General features: G+C 41.6%; 1 protein-coding gene across 3 annotated transcripts in view; it reads right to left on the bottom strand.

Annotated features, from left to right (window-relative positions):
• UNC80 (unc-80 homolog, NALCN channel complex subunit) overlaps positions 1-18,145 on the bottom strand; it is a 207,461-nt gene that overhangs the window by 14,715 nt on the left and 174,601 nt on the right. For 2 of the 3 annotated variants that reach the window (XM_066575640.1, XM_066575639.1), the window contains 4 exons: positions 16,583-16,762; positions 14,264-14,402; positions 11,023-11,079; positions 693-774 (listed from right to left, as the gene is read on the bottom strand). In XM_066575640.1, the coding sequence (XP_066431737.1) occupies positions 693-774; positions 11,023-11,079; positions 14,264-14,402; positions 16,583-16,762 (458 nt within the window). The remainder of the gene's footprint in view (positions 1-692; positions 775-11,022; positions 11,080-14,263; positions 14,403-16,582; positions 16,763-18,145) is intronic. The other variant, XM_066575641.1, reaches the window with a different exon arrangement.

Raw genomic sequence — 18,145 nt, forward strand, 5'->3', positions numbered from 1 at the left:
CAACTTCCTGTCACCAGTTACTGTAAAAAGCGCAGCTCTGGAGCACAAACTGCTGCTCTTACATGAGAACATGAATGGTCATGAGAACATATAAAGACACATTCTAACCTTTATTTAACATGTAAATAATTCAACTTATCATGATAATTCAACAAAATAGGATATTTATGTCTTTAGATGTTGTCTTACATGTTGCACAATAGCCAGAATCTGAGTGTTCATGGCAGAACCACCTATTTCCTACACACTGTGCTTTATAAACAGCACTCAAATAGCATAGCACATGCAGTATGTATATAGCATAAGCATAGGACAGCATAGCACTGAAGGTACTGTACAGCGTCTTCTACGGAAACCAGCGACGGGGATACAGTAGCTGACATTAATCACTCCATTATTCTTATTATGTATCTGGAAATTGACATTACGAAATGGTGGACTGATAGAACAAATGACAGAGGTAAGCAACTGAAATGCAAGATGGGTATGAAATACATTCTGGATGTATAAGAAATGGAAGAATGCAAGAACACGGAAGTTGAAAGAGAGAGGCAGAAACGTCAAACTGAACATTTCAGTAGTACTTGTGCACAAGTTTGAAAACATTGCTCTATTTACCCCACCATTGAAATGAAGACAATCCAGTTAACTCTTCATGGAGGACCTCAACCTCTTTGTCATGTAGCACTTACCTGCCTCAGACCTCTCTTCCTTCCCAATGGTGGTTGAATGAGAAGGTTCTGATGACCAGGTTCACTCTGCACACTGGCTACCCTGTTGAGTGTTAACAGCATTAACATGGGAATGCACACACATGAGAAGGAAGTATGGTGGATGTTGACAGCGAAGACAAAAAGGTATCAGGATTGAGTGAGTAATAAACGGGATATACTGTAGGAAACTATTAATACTATGAACTCTACTTAAATCTCAATTGCGACCACAGCACATCAAATCAAGTTACGTTTGCAAAAACTGCAAGGATGCTTTCACTCTACTATCATCAAAAGGAAGGTAATTCTAGAGTCATCATATAGGAGAATATGATTTTTTTCAGCTCATTTTAAATATGCATATACCTTTCACAAGTATCCAGTTAAAAGGGGAGAGAGGTAATCCAAAGGTAATAAAGCTATGGGGGGAGGGGGGATATGATTCTGCACACACCAGAAGTCGCCAAATCAAATGACTTTGTCATCAATCTCTTCTTAGCTTTAATGTGACCATGTGTTAGTTGGTGGTTTAACATGCAAACTGTGACATAAAGAAGATGCGGGGCCAGAATTTTACATGTTAATTTTGTAACTCACCAAACAAATAATCCCACTGAGACTTGGTATGAGTTGTACACCACATGGCCAACAGTACATGGACCCCTGACCATCACACTTATATGAGCTTGTTGGACATCCCATTCATAAACCATCGTTGTTAATATAGAGTTGGCCACTTTGGAGCTACAATGGCATCAGTATGCTTGGAAGACTATTCAGATGATTTTGGAGTGTGTGGGAAGTTTTGCCTATTCAGCCACGAGGTCAGACAATGCTGTTGAATGAGAAGCTCTGGCTTATAATCAGCATTGTAATTCCTTCACATGGTTTTCAGTTGGGTTTAGATCAGGGCTCTGTACAGCCAATCAAACTTATCAGACCACTTCTTTATGGACCTCGCTTTGTTTACTTTTAATAAAGTCAGGATATGAGATGTTAACTTCAAAAATCAGCTGATTAGACGTAATTAAAATTCTGCAATTTTTGCAAGATTTTTTACAAGACGATAGCTACTAGAGATGAGCAAACGTACTCGTTTAGGGCTATTTTGCAATCGAGCTTCGCTTTTTTCGAGTAACTGCCTACTCGGGTAAAAAGATTCGGGAAGCGCCGGGGGTGAGCAGGGGGGGGGGGGGTAGAGATAGAGCTTCCCCCTGTTCCCCACTGCTACCCCCGCTCCACCACGGCGCCCCACGAATCCTTTCACCCGAGTAGCAGTTACTTGAAAAAAGCAATGCTTGATTGCGAAATAGCCCTAAACAAGTACGTTGCTCATCTCTAATAGCTACGTCTGCTTTAGTCTCTTTCCTAGTCTCTTCTCTATTTGCAGTCCTTAGACTGCCATAAACAATAATAATTTACTGATGGGAACCCAATTTCAAAATTTCCCCAGTTGCCAAGCTCTATATTCAGGATATATTCTCTATATCCTTGAACAGGGGTTATTTAGTTAATAATATTACATTAAGGACATTTTTCCAATTATTGTGATGATTTCAGATGCTAAGTGATATCTATATATTTCTGCAGCAAATTGTATATACAACTGATCAACACATTGTTCACATCTGTGTTGGAGGCTCGGTTTGGAGCCTCCAGCACAGATCTGGTACGAAATTCCAGACAAAATAGCGCAGCATGCTACATTCTTTGTCTAAAAAAAAACTCCAGACGGCATGACAGAAACCTGATGGGGTCCAATAAGATTCCAGATTCGGCACTTCCATGATTTTGTTGTTTGGCTCCTATGATGGAGTCAAACAACTAAAATTTTAATGCAGAAGAACTCAGATATGGAAATTACTATATAGAAATGATCAATGTATAAATATACTGGAGTAACTGAAACAAAATAATCACAACCTCATAATCAAGAAACAGAGTGATGAGGACATCTCTACTTTGGATTCTCTTCAGCCTTACACATACACTCTGTGGGGATTACAGTGCTTTGTTTCTAGAGCTCAGTTTAGTCAATAGAAAAAGGTGGGTTTCACTTGGATACAAATTGATGTAGGAATAACTATTGTTACTTTTACACCATATCTAGTTACACATAATGGACCTCATATACCAAAGAGGTTTTCCTATCAGCTACATTGTTGGCAATGGGTATGCTATTCAACAATAATAGGAAAAAACACCTTTAACCCCTTGAGTGGCAGGTTTCCTACCACCCTGTCGTGCCCACCAGGGCAGGTTTTTTAAAATGGTCTAATCATTGAATTTCAACTAGTTTTGCAGTTGCGTCTCAAGAGCCATAACTTTTTCATTTTTCCATTGACATGGCCATATGAGGGCTTGTTTTTTGCGGGACAAGTTGTGATTTTTTAAACGGGGGGAGGAAAAAAAGAAATGGGGAAAAAAGAAAAAAAGGGGCCATGTCATTAAGGGGTTAAATAATGTATTAACTTCCTTCTCTGGGTCATTACGACGCATGAACACCACATGTGTGATTGTATTTTTGATTTTTTACAAAGTAAAGGGAGACAAGTGTTTTTTTAATTTTTTTAAATAATTTTTTTACTTTTTTTTTTTTAAATTTTAAAAAAAATTTATTTTTTTTTGTCCCTTTAGGGGACTTCCACAGGGACCCATCAGGACCCCTGATCACATTCCGGGGATCCGATGGTGACAGCCCTTTACATGCTGCAGTGACAACCCTTTACATGCTGCAGTCACATAGACTGCAGCATGTAAAGGGTTAACACAGCAGAGATCGGAGGTTTTCTCTGATCTCTGCTGTAAGAGCTGGTACCTAGCTGTCCTCTGACAGCTAACAACCAGCTCCCCCTGCCACAGAGACCATCGGCTTGCTTCTGACAAGCCGATGGTCTCTATGGCAACCTGTAAACAAAGCAGGAGGTTGCCGACATATCGGCAATATCTTCTGCTGGTTTTTCAAAGCCCTTGCTTTGTTCTCTGTGGGTCTGTGCAGGCAGAGCACACTGTCACAGCTTGTGGCATTGTGCTCTGCAGCTCCCATAGTGATACATAGCCCGGAAATCTTCCGGGCTATGTTGCTATGAGCAGTGGAGCTCGTCCCCGGAAATTTTCCGGGCGTGCCACTCAAGGGGTTAAAGAAACAGTGGACTTGATGAATGGATCTTGGGCCATAGTGACATTTGCTCTGTTCACACCACTATTAAGTCTGTTTGTCATAAATGCTAGAAACATATCAAGAATTATATGATCGTATAAGAACATATAACTCTGACATATATAACTGCACGCCATATCATTACTTAAGTCACACACTGACTCCCATTGTAAAGAATTAACTTTGCATTACCGGGTTTTCTTTTGGGATCTCTATGGATTGAAAAACAAGATGACTACATTTTTTTCAGTACAGAAAAAAAAAAATATATGCCAAGTCATGCTGGAGAAACGTATGCCAAAAAGACACTCTTCTGCAACGTGTAGTCTGTTAAATCAACTACTGTGCAATCATAGTCTAGTGAAAATGATGCAACTTTCTTATATACACTATGTATGTAATAACAACTTGTTACAGCAACCATCAAAGGCGTTTTCCCACCATTTAACCTTTGTGATTGCAGCTAACCAGGACATGTGACTGCTACAGCCAATTACTGGCCGTAGAACTGACCTCCTACCACCAGTGATTGGCTGCAGCTATCACATGTCCTGGTCAGCAGCAACTAGGAAGAACAGAGCGGTTGTGAAGCAGCTTTAAGTGGTGAGACAACCCCTTTAAGGGATCTTACTCTACAGTGCCACATTTTTATTGCACTGTAAAATAAGACCTACAGCACATACATAGTGTTGAGTGAGCTTTTGAAAAGTTTGTTTGTTGAATTTTGGCAGAAAGTTTGAACCGGATTGGAACTTTGCTGATACCCCTACAATTTGTGTATAGTATTGGTAGAGGTGTCCTGTGGCTCAGCAGTTAGCACTGTGGCCTTGCAGTACTGGGGTCCCAGGTTCAAATTTGCATGGGGTTCTCCCTGTGGGGGCTGATTCCTCATAATAGTCACCTTTATTTATATAGTGAATATATGTATTGAAGAAGAAGCATGGTGGTTCAGTGATTAGCATTGGTGCCATGCAGCACTGGGGTCCCAGGTTGAAATCTTACCAAGGACAATATCTGCATGGAATTTGTATGTACTCTCTGTATTTGTGTGGGTTTCTTACCACACTCCAAAAACATACTAATAGATGAATATAGATTGTGAGCCCCAATGCAGACAGAAAATATAAAGTGATGTAAATCACTAATATTTATGTGCTATATACAGTATATATCTCTGGGTTTCATAAGAATCACTATATATATATATATAGTGATTTTTATGAAACCCAGAGAGAATATACAAACTCCACATGGATATTGTTTTTGGTGACATTTGAACCTAGGACCCCAGCACTGCAAAGGAACAGTGCTAACCACTGAGCCACAGGAGACCATCCCTACTACCACTGGTTCGGTCAGGATGTTCTTCCTGTGTTTCATGCTCAAGTGTTGGGTTTCCTCCAGAATTTTAGCAACGTTTGACCCAAAGTAGGGTTCAACTGGTTCAGTTCGCTCAACACTATACATAGAAGTCTCTGGAAACTTTTGTCCTTAAATTCAGTGGCCTTCCTAACTTGAGTGTTGATTACAGCTCAGGCATCACAACTGTGTGCTAAGCATAACAGCAGCGGTAAACTTTCTCTTGTCGTGGGCTTGAGATTACTACCGTATTCTATGAACATAGGACTAAATCAGGATGGGGCTTCTACAGCACCTCTGAATGCAAATAAAATTGTTTCCTTTCAATAGCATCAAACAGAATAGTTTGCAAATAGTGAGGAGGATTGTAACACACAGTATATAAGAATCTTCACTAATACATTTCCATTATCCAACAATTCTCTTTTAAGACTGGACAACCTCTTAACTTATGACAATGAGCACACAGACTATTACATACAGCATGTAGAAAGACAAAATGCTGTTGTAAGATCAGCATATACTCTGTGGTTATTGAGAGCATTACAGTAATCAGATCACTGCAAGGTGCAGGCTACTCATTCATAATAAGAACTACATTAAGAATAAGAAATAATAACCATAATTAAAAGAGTTGTACCAAGATTGCACGTTACTCCCTATCTATCCATAGGATAGGGAATAACTTGCTGATCGGTGGGAGTCTTATTGCTGACACCCCCACCTAGCTCAAGAATGGGGGTCCCATGTCACCCATTCTTCTCACTCCAGGGTTACGGTACACCCACATTGAGGAGGAGATTGAAAGAAGCACTGTTTATGCAAGTGCAATAGCACTTCATTCACTTTCACTGAAACGAAGGGAGCACTGACTGCACATGCTTGGCCAGCGCTCGCTTCATTCTGACATCACTTTGGGAGGTAAAGCAACCCCTGCAGTGACACGCAGAATGGGACACGGGCATTTTGTTATGGAGATTAGCTCAAACCCTATCTATGAATTGGCAAATGCATGTGGCAGAGGAACTAAGTAGAGCTTTCCTCATATCCTTTATGTAACAGTGGTAGAGGAAATGCTGTGTTAACATACCAGCTCTGGTAGCAACAATAACCTTTTGAGTATTTTGCACTTCATACAATAAAAAAAGAAAATATGGGAGCCATGGAACATATAAATACATTTTGTTCCTTTCTCTCCATTTTGATACCAGAATGTCCCATTCTTCCAAATAATAATAAAACTGCATTAGATTGCAGCATATAATAAAACAGTGCTAGCAAAGCAGGTATTGCTGCATTAGCGGTTGCTGTCATGAAGAAGATACAAGAGGGAAACACTAGAGATGATCAAAGTTGTCTCTTGTCTGTTGCTGACCCTGTGGCCCTTGGAAACAGAGTTCAACATTCATTTTTTTCAAGGCAGTTTAGTTAATTAGGCTGATTGTCCACGGGCGTAGCGATATCCTGCAGCAGATCTCCGCCGTGGGAGCTGCCGCCAGGGAGCAGGAGACAGCTGACGGTTCTCCAGTAATTTTTTTACCTCCCAGCTGGGTACCCATTTCACCGACCTCGGAAGGATGGAAGGCTGAGGGCTCCCACACACTTGCGTTTTTTTTAAAGCTGTATTAATGCTGCGGTTTTTTACACAAATGTCAATGGGGCTTACTAATGTTAAAAATGCATCATAAGTTTGTGCTTTGAGATTTTTGTGTGATGCGTTTTTAATATTAGAAAATCCCACTGACATTCGCGTTAAAAAACTGCAACGTTAAAAAAACGCAAGTGTGTGGGAGTCCTGAGTCAACCTTGAGCCAGCTACCTGAAGTACACGGGGATTAAACCTTCAGGTTGTGAGCAAGAGCTTAGGACCGCATTTCTGTTGCCTTAACACTCTATGCCACACAAGGCTCAGTATACATCTCTTGTTTGTGTACAGTGTGAGACGGTGACCGGCAAGGTGCTGGAGGGCAGGTATGTGTCGCCTAGGATGCTCTCCTATGCTGCCTTGGGGAGCGCTTGGGCAGATACGTGCCACCGAGCAGCCTGGGCTCGGTGGAGGAAGCCGGCAGTATGGTGTCAGTAACACTAAGTTACTGACACGTTGTAGCAAGTAAGTGGCTCCAAGCCGCATAATCCGGGCCGGCTTTTCCTGAAGTGACCAAAGTGAAGGGTGGGATGGTCACTCCCACGTACCAGGTGGGGCTGGTACCAGGCCTTATAAAGCCTGGGCCTACAGGGCCAGAAGGAGAGCTGAGACCTTTGCAGGTCTGAGAGTCCTGGCTGGCTGTGTGCAGGAGCCATTTTGATTACCAGTACGTAGACAGGGACGCTACATGTTTAGTAAGTGCTCAGACGAGCAGGATTTACTTTATGTTTGCCTGGCGTTAAGGCTTGTATTTTGCTTTGTTTGCACTGAAATAAACCCAGGCGAAGCCTGGACTAAAGACTTTATCCCAAGTGTCACTGTCTCTGACTGCTTATGCCCAGGTTGCTACTGATCCTAAACGCTAATCCCTCACAACAGAAGCAAACAGAGGTATTGTAGAATTATTCCCCATTGCTTTTTAGAAGAATGGGGTGCCTCATAAAGCCACGTGTGATTGTTCTCAGTACGAGAAACCAAGTCATCTTGTAGATATGATACTTTATAATGGCTAACAAAAATGCATGATGTTACAGCAAGTAAGCTATTAGGAATATCCCCCAAAGCTCGCTGTAACATCATGTATGTTTGTTACCCATTAAAAGGTATCCTATCTACAAGATTACTTGGTTTCTCGGACTGAGAACATTCATACATTGCTCTACCGGCTAATATGGTACCAAACCTATTTTTTCGTTTTTTCATAAAGCCACAACACGGAGGGTGTCACCCTATGCACTACTGTATGCTTTTCACGTACTTGGAAATGCTGTGTGCATAAGTCCTAAAGTAAACTATATCAGGAAGTTCCTTCTACAATGCAATCCATGTTGTGAGGGTCTTCTTCTCTACTGTATCTAGAGGAGTAGGGCTGTACACAGATGATACTATAGGTCTCCCATGGCTGTGTATATAGTTGATGGACATGACTTTGAATCTAATGGATATTTCTACGATAGTTTGTAATTATTGGTTACACTTACAGTCACTAGAATTAGCATTATAAGTTCTCAAAATCCATCTTTTACAGGTAAGAAGTACATTAGATCTCGCTGTATGTCTTCTAGGTCACTAAACAGTGTAATTACATATTAGTAACACTGACAATGAAGTAATGACAATGAGGTACAGAGTATATCCTAATAATGATTGTGCACCAGAAAACTTGATAGCTCTATAGACAATGACTACTAACCATTTTACTACCACAATCTCTCTCAGCTTCTCCTTTGCATCAGGGGGAGTTAGAAAATGCCAAACATTTTAACCCTTTTGGCACAAAAATATCCATAATTTTTGATGGATTGTACTAAAAAACATTTCTTCACCACGGCAGTTTATTAATTATATAGCTATGTTAACCATCAACATTAATTCTAACCGTATGGATTAGAGTGGTTTCACGCACAGTGTTTTATGGAGAAACAACACAGGTTTGTTGGCAGATTTTAATGCAGTTTTTGCACCAAAGTCAGAATTACTAAGGATATATCCACTTGGGGAGGATTTGCTGCTGAATGCCCATAGTAGGTCTGCTGTGCAAAATCCACGTCAAAGTCTGCACCATTGGGTACGGATTTTGACACAGATTTTAACCCTTTCCAATCCACTGTCTGACGTCTGAAGACATTCTGATTGAAGGCTGCACAGCTCCGACGTCAGAAGACGTCCGACAGGGTATTCTTACTGTAGATTACTGGCCACACTGTTGTCGGTGGCCTCTCCAGCATGTCTCATACTGCAGTACTGGCTCTAGCCAGCAGATGGCGCCATTGTATGATGGCAGAAAGAGAAAACCCCCCAGGAAACCCTGCATCCAAAATTGGATTGCAAAGGGTTAATGTAGATTTTGACACGGAATTCCCACCCTCATTTGAAGAGGTGGAATCCGCGTTGCAAATCTGCTGCAGCTAATTGATATGCTGTAAATTTACATTTCCGTACGTTGTTTTTGCCAGATTTACTCCACAGCATGAGAACGAGATTTTGAAACTCTCATTCACATTGTACTGTAAATCTTGCAGATTTTCCGTCTTGAAAGTCTACACAGAAAATCTGCAGAAAATCTGCCTCATGTGGACAATACCCTTATACTACTTCTTGTTGGACCCACTTCTAGCTTCGGCTGAAAAAACTGCAGTGTATTTTTCCAGAAAAACACTGTGTATGAAACCCCACTCAATGAGATTTTTTTTAGCCTATATTCATTAACCCCTGGTAAGGAACAGGTGAGAGATGAAACACTTCTAGAGACACAGTCACAGCTGTACTGGCTCACAATTGTGAACCGTGAAATGTGCAGGCTTTCTCTGTGCTTTCTATTTCCATGCCGTGTTCAGGAGCAATCATCCGTCTGATTAACCAACCTTTTGTAAATTAGCAAAAGAATATCCTATATGTACATCCTACCTGCTTATAGTATCTATTGTTCACTGAACCTGTCTAGTACTGTAGGCTATGTTCACACCCTGTTAGGGGGGCATATCCAGGGTATGTGCCAGGAGATGCTTCCAATGCATACCTGAATGGGTCTATAAGCTCATCTAAAGCTGACTGATTCCAAAAGAGTCTTCTTTTGTCTTCCCTCTGGCAGGTATATGTTAGTATAGCTTATTTTTACTGCAGCCTGCTGCTCTTTCCTATGCAGTTGGCTTCCACTAAAAAAGTACACTGCATGGTATATGTTTTTTTTAACCATGCGGGCCTTTGGATGTTGCAGGACACTATATGGTATACAGAGGCATATGCTGGGATTTTATGTTCAATGCTTCCACTGAGAGATTTGATATGTGCCCAGCATAGCCCTATCCGTTATATGTAGAGATGAGCGAACGTACTCGCTAAGGCAAACTACTCGAGCGAGTAGTGCCTTATGCGAGTACCTGCCCGCTCGTCTCTAAAGATTGGGAGGCGGGGAGCGGCGGGGAAGAACGGGGGAGAGCATGGAGGAACGGAGGGGAAGATCTCACTCTCTCCCCCCCCGCTCACTCCCGCAACTCACCGCTCTCCCCCGCCGGCACCCAAATCTTTAGAGACGAGCGGGCAGGTACTCGCATAAGGCACTACTTGCTCGAGTAGTTTGCCTTAGCGAGTACGCTCGCTCATCTCTAGTTGTATGAACAGAGACGTAGCTTCTTCAGGAAATATTATTTTGTTTTTTATTTGGCATTTTCAGCACTAGAGCTTTAGTTGTGATGAGTATTCAAGTCACTCATAAAAATGTGTTGAAAGCAGGCTATCCTCAACAGTGTAATATATAGAATCCTATATTCATTATACTACTACATGAATCAGTTCATCACTTTTAGTGTTCCATAAAATCTTATACTATTTCTTGGAGAGCCTCATAAACCAATATAGTGCACCATGCCTGTAGCTAAGTGGTACACCAACAGGAAGCATCTGGAAATAAACTTCTTCAGACAGGTATTGATTACTCATTGAACATGGAACACATTAAGCATAAAGGAGTTACATTTATGATGGCAACAGAGAGAACTGCACCTTTCACGCCCAGCCAAAATGAGGCATGGAGAGAATAATGGAGAAACAGATTGAGAGGGAGGGGATGGCTTCTGGCTTATAAAGCTGGCCTCCATCCTCTCTCTCCCTCCTACATAACAATGACAGACAGGAAGCATTCATACCTAGACAGGCTGATCTCGCCATCACGCCCATGGGAGTCGTCAAGAACATTAGGTTCGCTGCAGGAGGGGGAGGGAGATGAAGCATTGAAGGGAAAGAAAAAGCAAACAGAAAACCAAAAACAAAACAGAAAATCTGCATGCAAAAGTATAAAAAGTAACAAAAATATGTATACGAATTAACTGAACGGAAGTACAAAACAACAGCAAATCATCTACGGTTCTTAGCATTCTGCACTTAAAAAATTACAATAGTAGGGGTAGAGAGCGCTCGATGGGGAAGGAAAAATGCACTGCAAAAAATGAAATTGAGGAGAAACAGGAGATAAGGAGAACGAGCAAGAGTTTATGGTTCATGATCTGGGGATTAAAGCAGCAGTACTAGGGAAATATTCCAGAATTAATAAAGATAAGATACATCATTAATGACCACTTATGTTTAGTGCCAGACTGGAGGTCCGCCAGAGAACTTGGGCACATCCACTTCATTAGCTTTCTTGTTAACATTGCACACACAGCACATATTATCAAGAAGGTCTAACCCTAATAGCAAGTGGTTGGCTTCAGAGATAGCTCCAGGAAGATTAATGTGTTAAAGTCTAGGCCCATTAGAGGTTCCTCTACATGTTATGAAAGTCATGCCATTGTGTACTATTATAATATAGTACATTTAGGTCGGTTTTGTCATTTTAGCTCTTTCCTCTATAAAAATTCAATTTTCAAAGTAACTGGTAATATTGAAAGGGCATTTATGATCTAAAGGGAATAAGAGACACAACTTTTTTGTATTGTCCTTAAATTGGCCCAATAATATATTAGTGAATATCTATGAATTGTTCATTACTTTTATCATTAGAAGAGCCCATCACTAGAAATTCTACAGTCTGTGCACATCTTCATACATGCTTACAAACTAATCTGGATTTCCATGGATCCGGTAATGTGTATGGGAGGGCCTTCCGACTCTACTATGACGGCAAATATTGGGGGAAATAAAGATCAGTTCGTTAGATTTCAACCACCTGATCCTTTTATTTTCAAGAGATAAGTGGCTGCCAGAAGTGTCTGGTGAGGGCTTTCTCCTCTCTCTTCATTTGTAGCAGGGGTGTAACTATAGTGGATGCAGGGGATGCGGTTGCACCCGGGCCCAGGAGCCTTAGGGGGCCCACAAGGCCTCTCCTCTCCATATAGGGAGCCCAGTACTATGAATAAAGCATTATAGTTGGGGGCCCTGTTACAGGTTTTGCATCGGGGCCCAGGAGCTTCAAGTTACGCCTCTGTGCAGCATGGTTAAGGTATGGGTATGGGTACAGATATAGATAGAGGGGGGGCCCCTGCTCACCTTTTGCATCAGGGCCCCTGAGCCTTTAGTTACGCCCCTGATTTGTAACACATGCACACTCAGCCAAGCCAAACATATATGTGTATGGGGATATTGGGTGAGATAGCCAACAGTTCTCTAAGATGTAGATCAGCCTTATTTTTAGATTCTTAACATACTGATAACTATTGTAGTTAACTGGTCCATTATCATACCGATGTGTATGCTACAAACTGGGGGACATGCAGAGATAAAGGACAAACTTCAACATGAGTTGGTAATTAAATAACATTTTCTAAGCCAGTGACAATATTGAAAGGGTTGTTATGATGACAGATCTGATTGGATTCAAAGTCATAGTGAGCATAACATTTTTGTCATGACATCGACCATCACATGCACATTTCACTCGGCCTAGGCAGTCGAGAGGTTAATCATCCCTTCTGCTGCTTAGCTGTTGGCTGACTGTCAGCTCAGTCAGTTTATTAGACTCTTTCTGGTATTATTTAGTGTAGCTCTACTGAGCACAGGTTGCTGGCTATACTACTTGTGTACTGGCCACACTGTGCCAGAAATCTCTGAGTGGAGTTCCTAGTAAATTAGTGTTTTGTATTAGGGTTTTAATCAGCTTTGTATCTTTAGTTATTCAGCATATTAGATTCAGTGTTCAGTGTACTTGTTGCCGATAGTCTTGGACCGGTCTCTGAACTCTCTCCCATAGTAGGGTCGCCCTTTTCAGGGCGGGTACTCCACTTGAGGAACTGGTCCTGTTCAGGCAGTTTTGGTCATTCAGTTCAGGAAATCTTCCATATCTTGATATACTCGCTTCTGTTATACTAGTTTGTAATATAAGACCAGTATTACCAGTCACCAATTTTAGACCATCTTTGAATCTGAAACTTTTTACCTCTGGATATGCAAACTAGTTGGTCCAGATGTGACAGTCTTCTTAACTGTCTTGCTGCCTATAATGTTTGCTCCTGTAGATTCTTAGTGAAGATGAATGAGATACTCATTGTTGTCTGAACTACTTATCACTATGACTGTTATGCATCATTAAAACAAGTAAAAGCTAGTCGAGAAAATAGCTCAACAAGCTCCTACTTTAAAAAATATTCACCCATGTCAGATGTAGATTGCATGTACAGTATTTCTGAGATGTGTCTTATAGATCAAGAGATCCCTACGAATTATATAGAGCAACTAACGAAAACACTAGTTCTGCTGCTTTAATCTCACAATAGTGGAAGGTCCTGGAAATCATGACCATGTTGTTTCATCTAAATCCAATAGAAACAGTGTAGACCAAATCGACACAGCCAACCATTTAAGTGCTCCCTTTAGTCAATTATACAAAAATGGTGCAGCTATAGAACATACAAAGTAGTAAATCACTTTGTAACATATTTATTGGGTGCTGATGGGATCTTTCACCTCAATATGCCATATTTCACAATCAGCCAATTTAACAACATCTAACATTCATGGACAAAGTTAATGGAATACAGAAACAAATCTAAGTAATATAACGGTGATATATGTTATTAAAATCAGTATAAGATATTATTGTGTGAAGCTCATTCCTGGATACGTACAATACTGATTATAATATCATGCATCTCTAGGATTTACCATTATTTGCCGACTTTGATCTGTAAAACCTGTCCGATAAACTGAACTAGCAAGAACAAAACAGAAAACCTAATCGAACAGTGATGGTCTTATAGCTTCTCATACTGTCACCTGTTAGGAATTTACTTGCCGGTACATGATAAAAGAAACTTTGTTTCAATTTGGTACATTGTGATACCTAAAAATTATAAACAGTTCTTAAGTATCTTAAGTGTATCTAAGGCATTATATGGCTAGGCTAAATTTTATGGGCTCTCGATCACCACGTGATGGATGGACAGCACAGTTTACCTTTGGCTGGGAAGCATGCCACCCTCAGCCTGGGGGACAGACATGCTGGATGTGTGACTTGAGAAACGTCTTCTACCAATGGCACTCAAGAGGTACGCATCCTGTTCACTTACCACACTGGGCATGCTCACAGAGTCATCTACGAACAAACAGATTTGGGTTTAGATTTTCAATATCAATAAAACAAGTGGTGACAATGGCTTCATACACATACGAGTCACACTAAAGTATCACTAACATACTGGGAAACTAACTCCGAGATCTAGGGGACACACTTTCCCTGTTGTACTTCAGGTGAAGGAGAAACAGCACAGCTCCATCAAAAGATGCATTACAGAAATAAAATATATGTGCTAAACTACAATTTATCATCCAGCCTTTGGTCCTGCAGTCACATTTGCCTTCCTGGTGGCCAGAACTGGAAGTGCTAGATACATGTGTGAAAATGCTTCCTGCACTTAGTTTTTGTATGTATGGGAAATCCATAGGTGTCAATCAAGGGTTCAACCAGTCTGAACATTATAGGCTAGGAAATTATTAATTTGGAAGCCTGAGAGACTTTCTAATGGGAAACTCCATTTTTTAGGAACTTACAGGCATTACCGCAGTGGCCAGTGATTGGCTGGAGCAGCAGGAGATTTAAAAGGTAACTGTGTTTCTTTACTTAAATCGCTACATTTGCAGGTGCCAAAGTATGTAACGCAAATCTTCAGAATGTAAAACTGCGGTATTTGAAGACCTGCTAAGTGATGCATGCCAAAAGGAGGCCCTGACAGTAAATAGTACACAAATGCGCTGCGCTGAAGCATGAGGTCGTTTGAAGCTGCCCTAAGGCCTCCCTCACACAGACGTTTGCAATAAACGCAGCGTTGAAAAACACTGTGCGTTCTACAGATTCCGCCTGGTTTCAGCTGTGCTGGCAACCACAGGTGAAAGCACAGCCAAGGCTTCTGATTAAAAAAAAGGAAATCAGTACTTACCTAGCAGGTGAAGCCGCTGTCCCCAGCACCGCTGTCTGGACCTTGTGAAGCCAGCAGATTGCTTTGATTGACTGAGTGACAGCCGGCTGAGCCAATCAGAGCCAGCGCTGGATGAGTTCAATCTCAGCCAATCACAGCAATCTCTAGCTGGAGGTGGGGATTTAGACTCTCCGTTACCAGCGAAGGTTCCTCTGAAGTCTGACAAGTCCCGAGAGTGCCGCCAGGGGCAGCGACATCACCTGCAAGGTGAGTATTGTTTTTTTTCCTTTACTTAATCAATGTAGCTAGGGCGTTTAGCACTGCCAAATGAGCAGTACCAAGTTGTGCTGCGTTTTCAGCAGCGCTGAAGCCGCTGCCCATTAATTTCAATGGGCAACGCAGGGTTGAAAACATCCAAAATAGAACATGCAACGCCGTCAAAGCACAGCATTGAAGACGCTACGTTTTTAGCCTTGTGTGAGCAGCCCCATTGAAAAAGCAGCGCTAAACGCTGTACAAAAACGCCTGTGTGAGGGATACCTTCCACAGTATTTTCACTACATGTGAACATACCCTGCGTTATCTGTAGTTCACTTAGGGCTCCTTCAAACGGCGTATTTGAGCGTGTTTTTGCATGCATAAAATTTACACGCGATATGCAGAGAATAGAATCAATTGATTTCAAAGGGTTCATTATTATTTCTTTTTTTTGTACGCGCATTTCATGCAAGTGCAAAAAAAAATAGAACACAATCTATCTTTCTGTGCATTTGCAAATCAAACGCCCTGATAGAAGTCTATGGAGCGTGTGCAAATGTGTGTGCAATGCACAACGGCATGCGTAATGTGCTGCGCAATTCCTTGAAAAAAAGAGCACATCTGGAACGCATTAGCTAAATAGTCATTTAAATTGGGGCATGTTTGTCTACTGCATGCAAATAACCATGCCCTGAACGCGCGAAAAGTACAGTAAAATACGCCGATACGCATGGAAAAAAGACTTGTTTATCGCAAAAATGCGAGTTGTGCATCTGAGGGAGCCCTTTTACTGCAGGTGATAGAGTAATTGTGTATTTTTGGTGGGTAGAGATTGTATAGAAGGTAATTGCATTATGCTTCAAAATGTGCATTCAGAATTTACTGCGGATTTGACTGTGGCAGATTTTTCTGTTACGTCTGAAAACACCTAAATCTGGGATTGTCGATAATTCAATTTAGCAAAGAAAACCAAATACAGTAAGAGATCTTTTATTTTCTGGCTTCCATACAACAAGAAGGCTGCATGTGACCCAATTACAGACAAGCCTCTTTAGGAGCACATTGTCTGCTTACGTTCTTTTTCCAACGATGCTATACTTACTTTCTTCTTCTTCCTCATCTGTCCGACTTAGTGTGTCCTGAGAGGCTTGCTGGGAGTGCTCACTGTCTTGTTCCCAAACAGTCCCAGTTCCCGTATTGGAGCGAGACATTGTGGCCAAACTCAAGCGATAAGCAGAGGTGGAGGTACCAACTGTGCTGATGGAGGTCTTTCCTTGGTATGCTGCAACATATAGGTAAAACGGCAATTTAGTTTCTTTCCATACTATTGCCTCAGTTCAGTAAGGATTTTATTGGGTTTTTTTTGTTTCATTTTTTTATTTATTGAAGGAATAAACATACAAATATGCAGTTCAATGTTATTGTAGGTAACCGTTTAGGAATGACGGCATTCATTTGGCGAGAGCTGCCTGTGATTGGCTGAGCAAGTCAGCCAATCACAAACAGCTCTTTCAGCAGGCGGGGATTTTAAATCCCCGCCTGCTGAAAGATCAGCACTAGAGAGCCGGGGACAGCCAGGAGAAGATGCGGCTGAGCCCGGCAGCCGAAGGGAGGTAAGTATGAGTTTTTTTGTGTTTTTACAGTACTTTTACTTGTTTTTCAGGGAAGGGCTTATATTTAAAGCCCTTCCCTGAAATCAATTAGCAGCAAAATCCTGACGTGTGACAGCTGCGGTAGAGAATTGAAGAATTCCTCTGCTGCATCTGCCACAGATGTGGCAGATGTAGCGGCAGGGAATTCTTTTAACTAGTGGGGATGGAGGACACATCTGCCGCGTGCGGCAGATGTGTTCTTCATCCCCGCGGCGGTCACGGCAGCGGCAGACGGGTAAGAATATATTTTTTATTTTTTTACACTAAAATGTTTCTTTTTCAGGGAAGGGCTTATATGTAAAGCTCTTCCCTGAAAAAGAATGCAGGGGTGCTGGCAGACCATTGTTTTAAATGGAGCCGCCGGCAGGAGCCGTGGCTCCATTGAAAACAATGTGTGTATTCCCAATGGTGCACGCATGTCCTATATTTGAAGGCACACGCCTGTAAAGCATGGACATGTGCGCACACCATAGGGAATGCAATGTTGCAAATAGAAGCGTGTTTTTGGTGCGTGCGTATGAACGCACAAAAACACGCTCATGTGAAGCCACCCTAAGGGCTTAAACAGACAAACATGAAACGTAATACGCCGTTCCTATACAATTTTTTAAGCGCCATGAACAAGTGTATTTTGCACTCATGCCTGCTAAAATAAAGAGTGTATTTGCGCAGACACCGCTCATCCACATGGGCGGGGGGATCACGAGCCCTGATTTAAAAGGCTAATTTGACTAACGCAGTGCTGGTGATCGTGGGTATGCATTGTGTTTAGCATATACCCGTGCGAGCAGTTTGTGTGTTTGCGCACCTCCCATAGATCTCTATGGAGGTCTTTGGTGCGGAAAATGCAGAAAGATAGGTCAGGTCCTATTTTTTTGTGCCCGTGGAAACAACGGGCGCAAAAAAGAAAGCGAGAATGAACCCATTGAAATTAATGAGTTCTATTCTCTGCATTATGCGCAGGAATTGCCCACTTATGCATAATCACGGCGTTTCGTGTTCGTCTATCGAAG

Source organism: Eleutherodactylus coqui, chromosome 8 (assembly GCF_035609145.1).
Source record: "Eleutherodactylus coqui strain aEleCoq1 chromosome 8, aEleCoq1.hap1, whole genome shotgun sequence".
In the NCBI taxonomy this organism is placed as follows: Eukaryota; Metazoa; Chordata; class Amphibia; order Anura; family Eleutherodactylidae; genus Eleutherodactylus; species Eleutherodactylus coqui.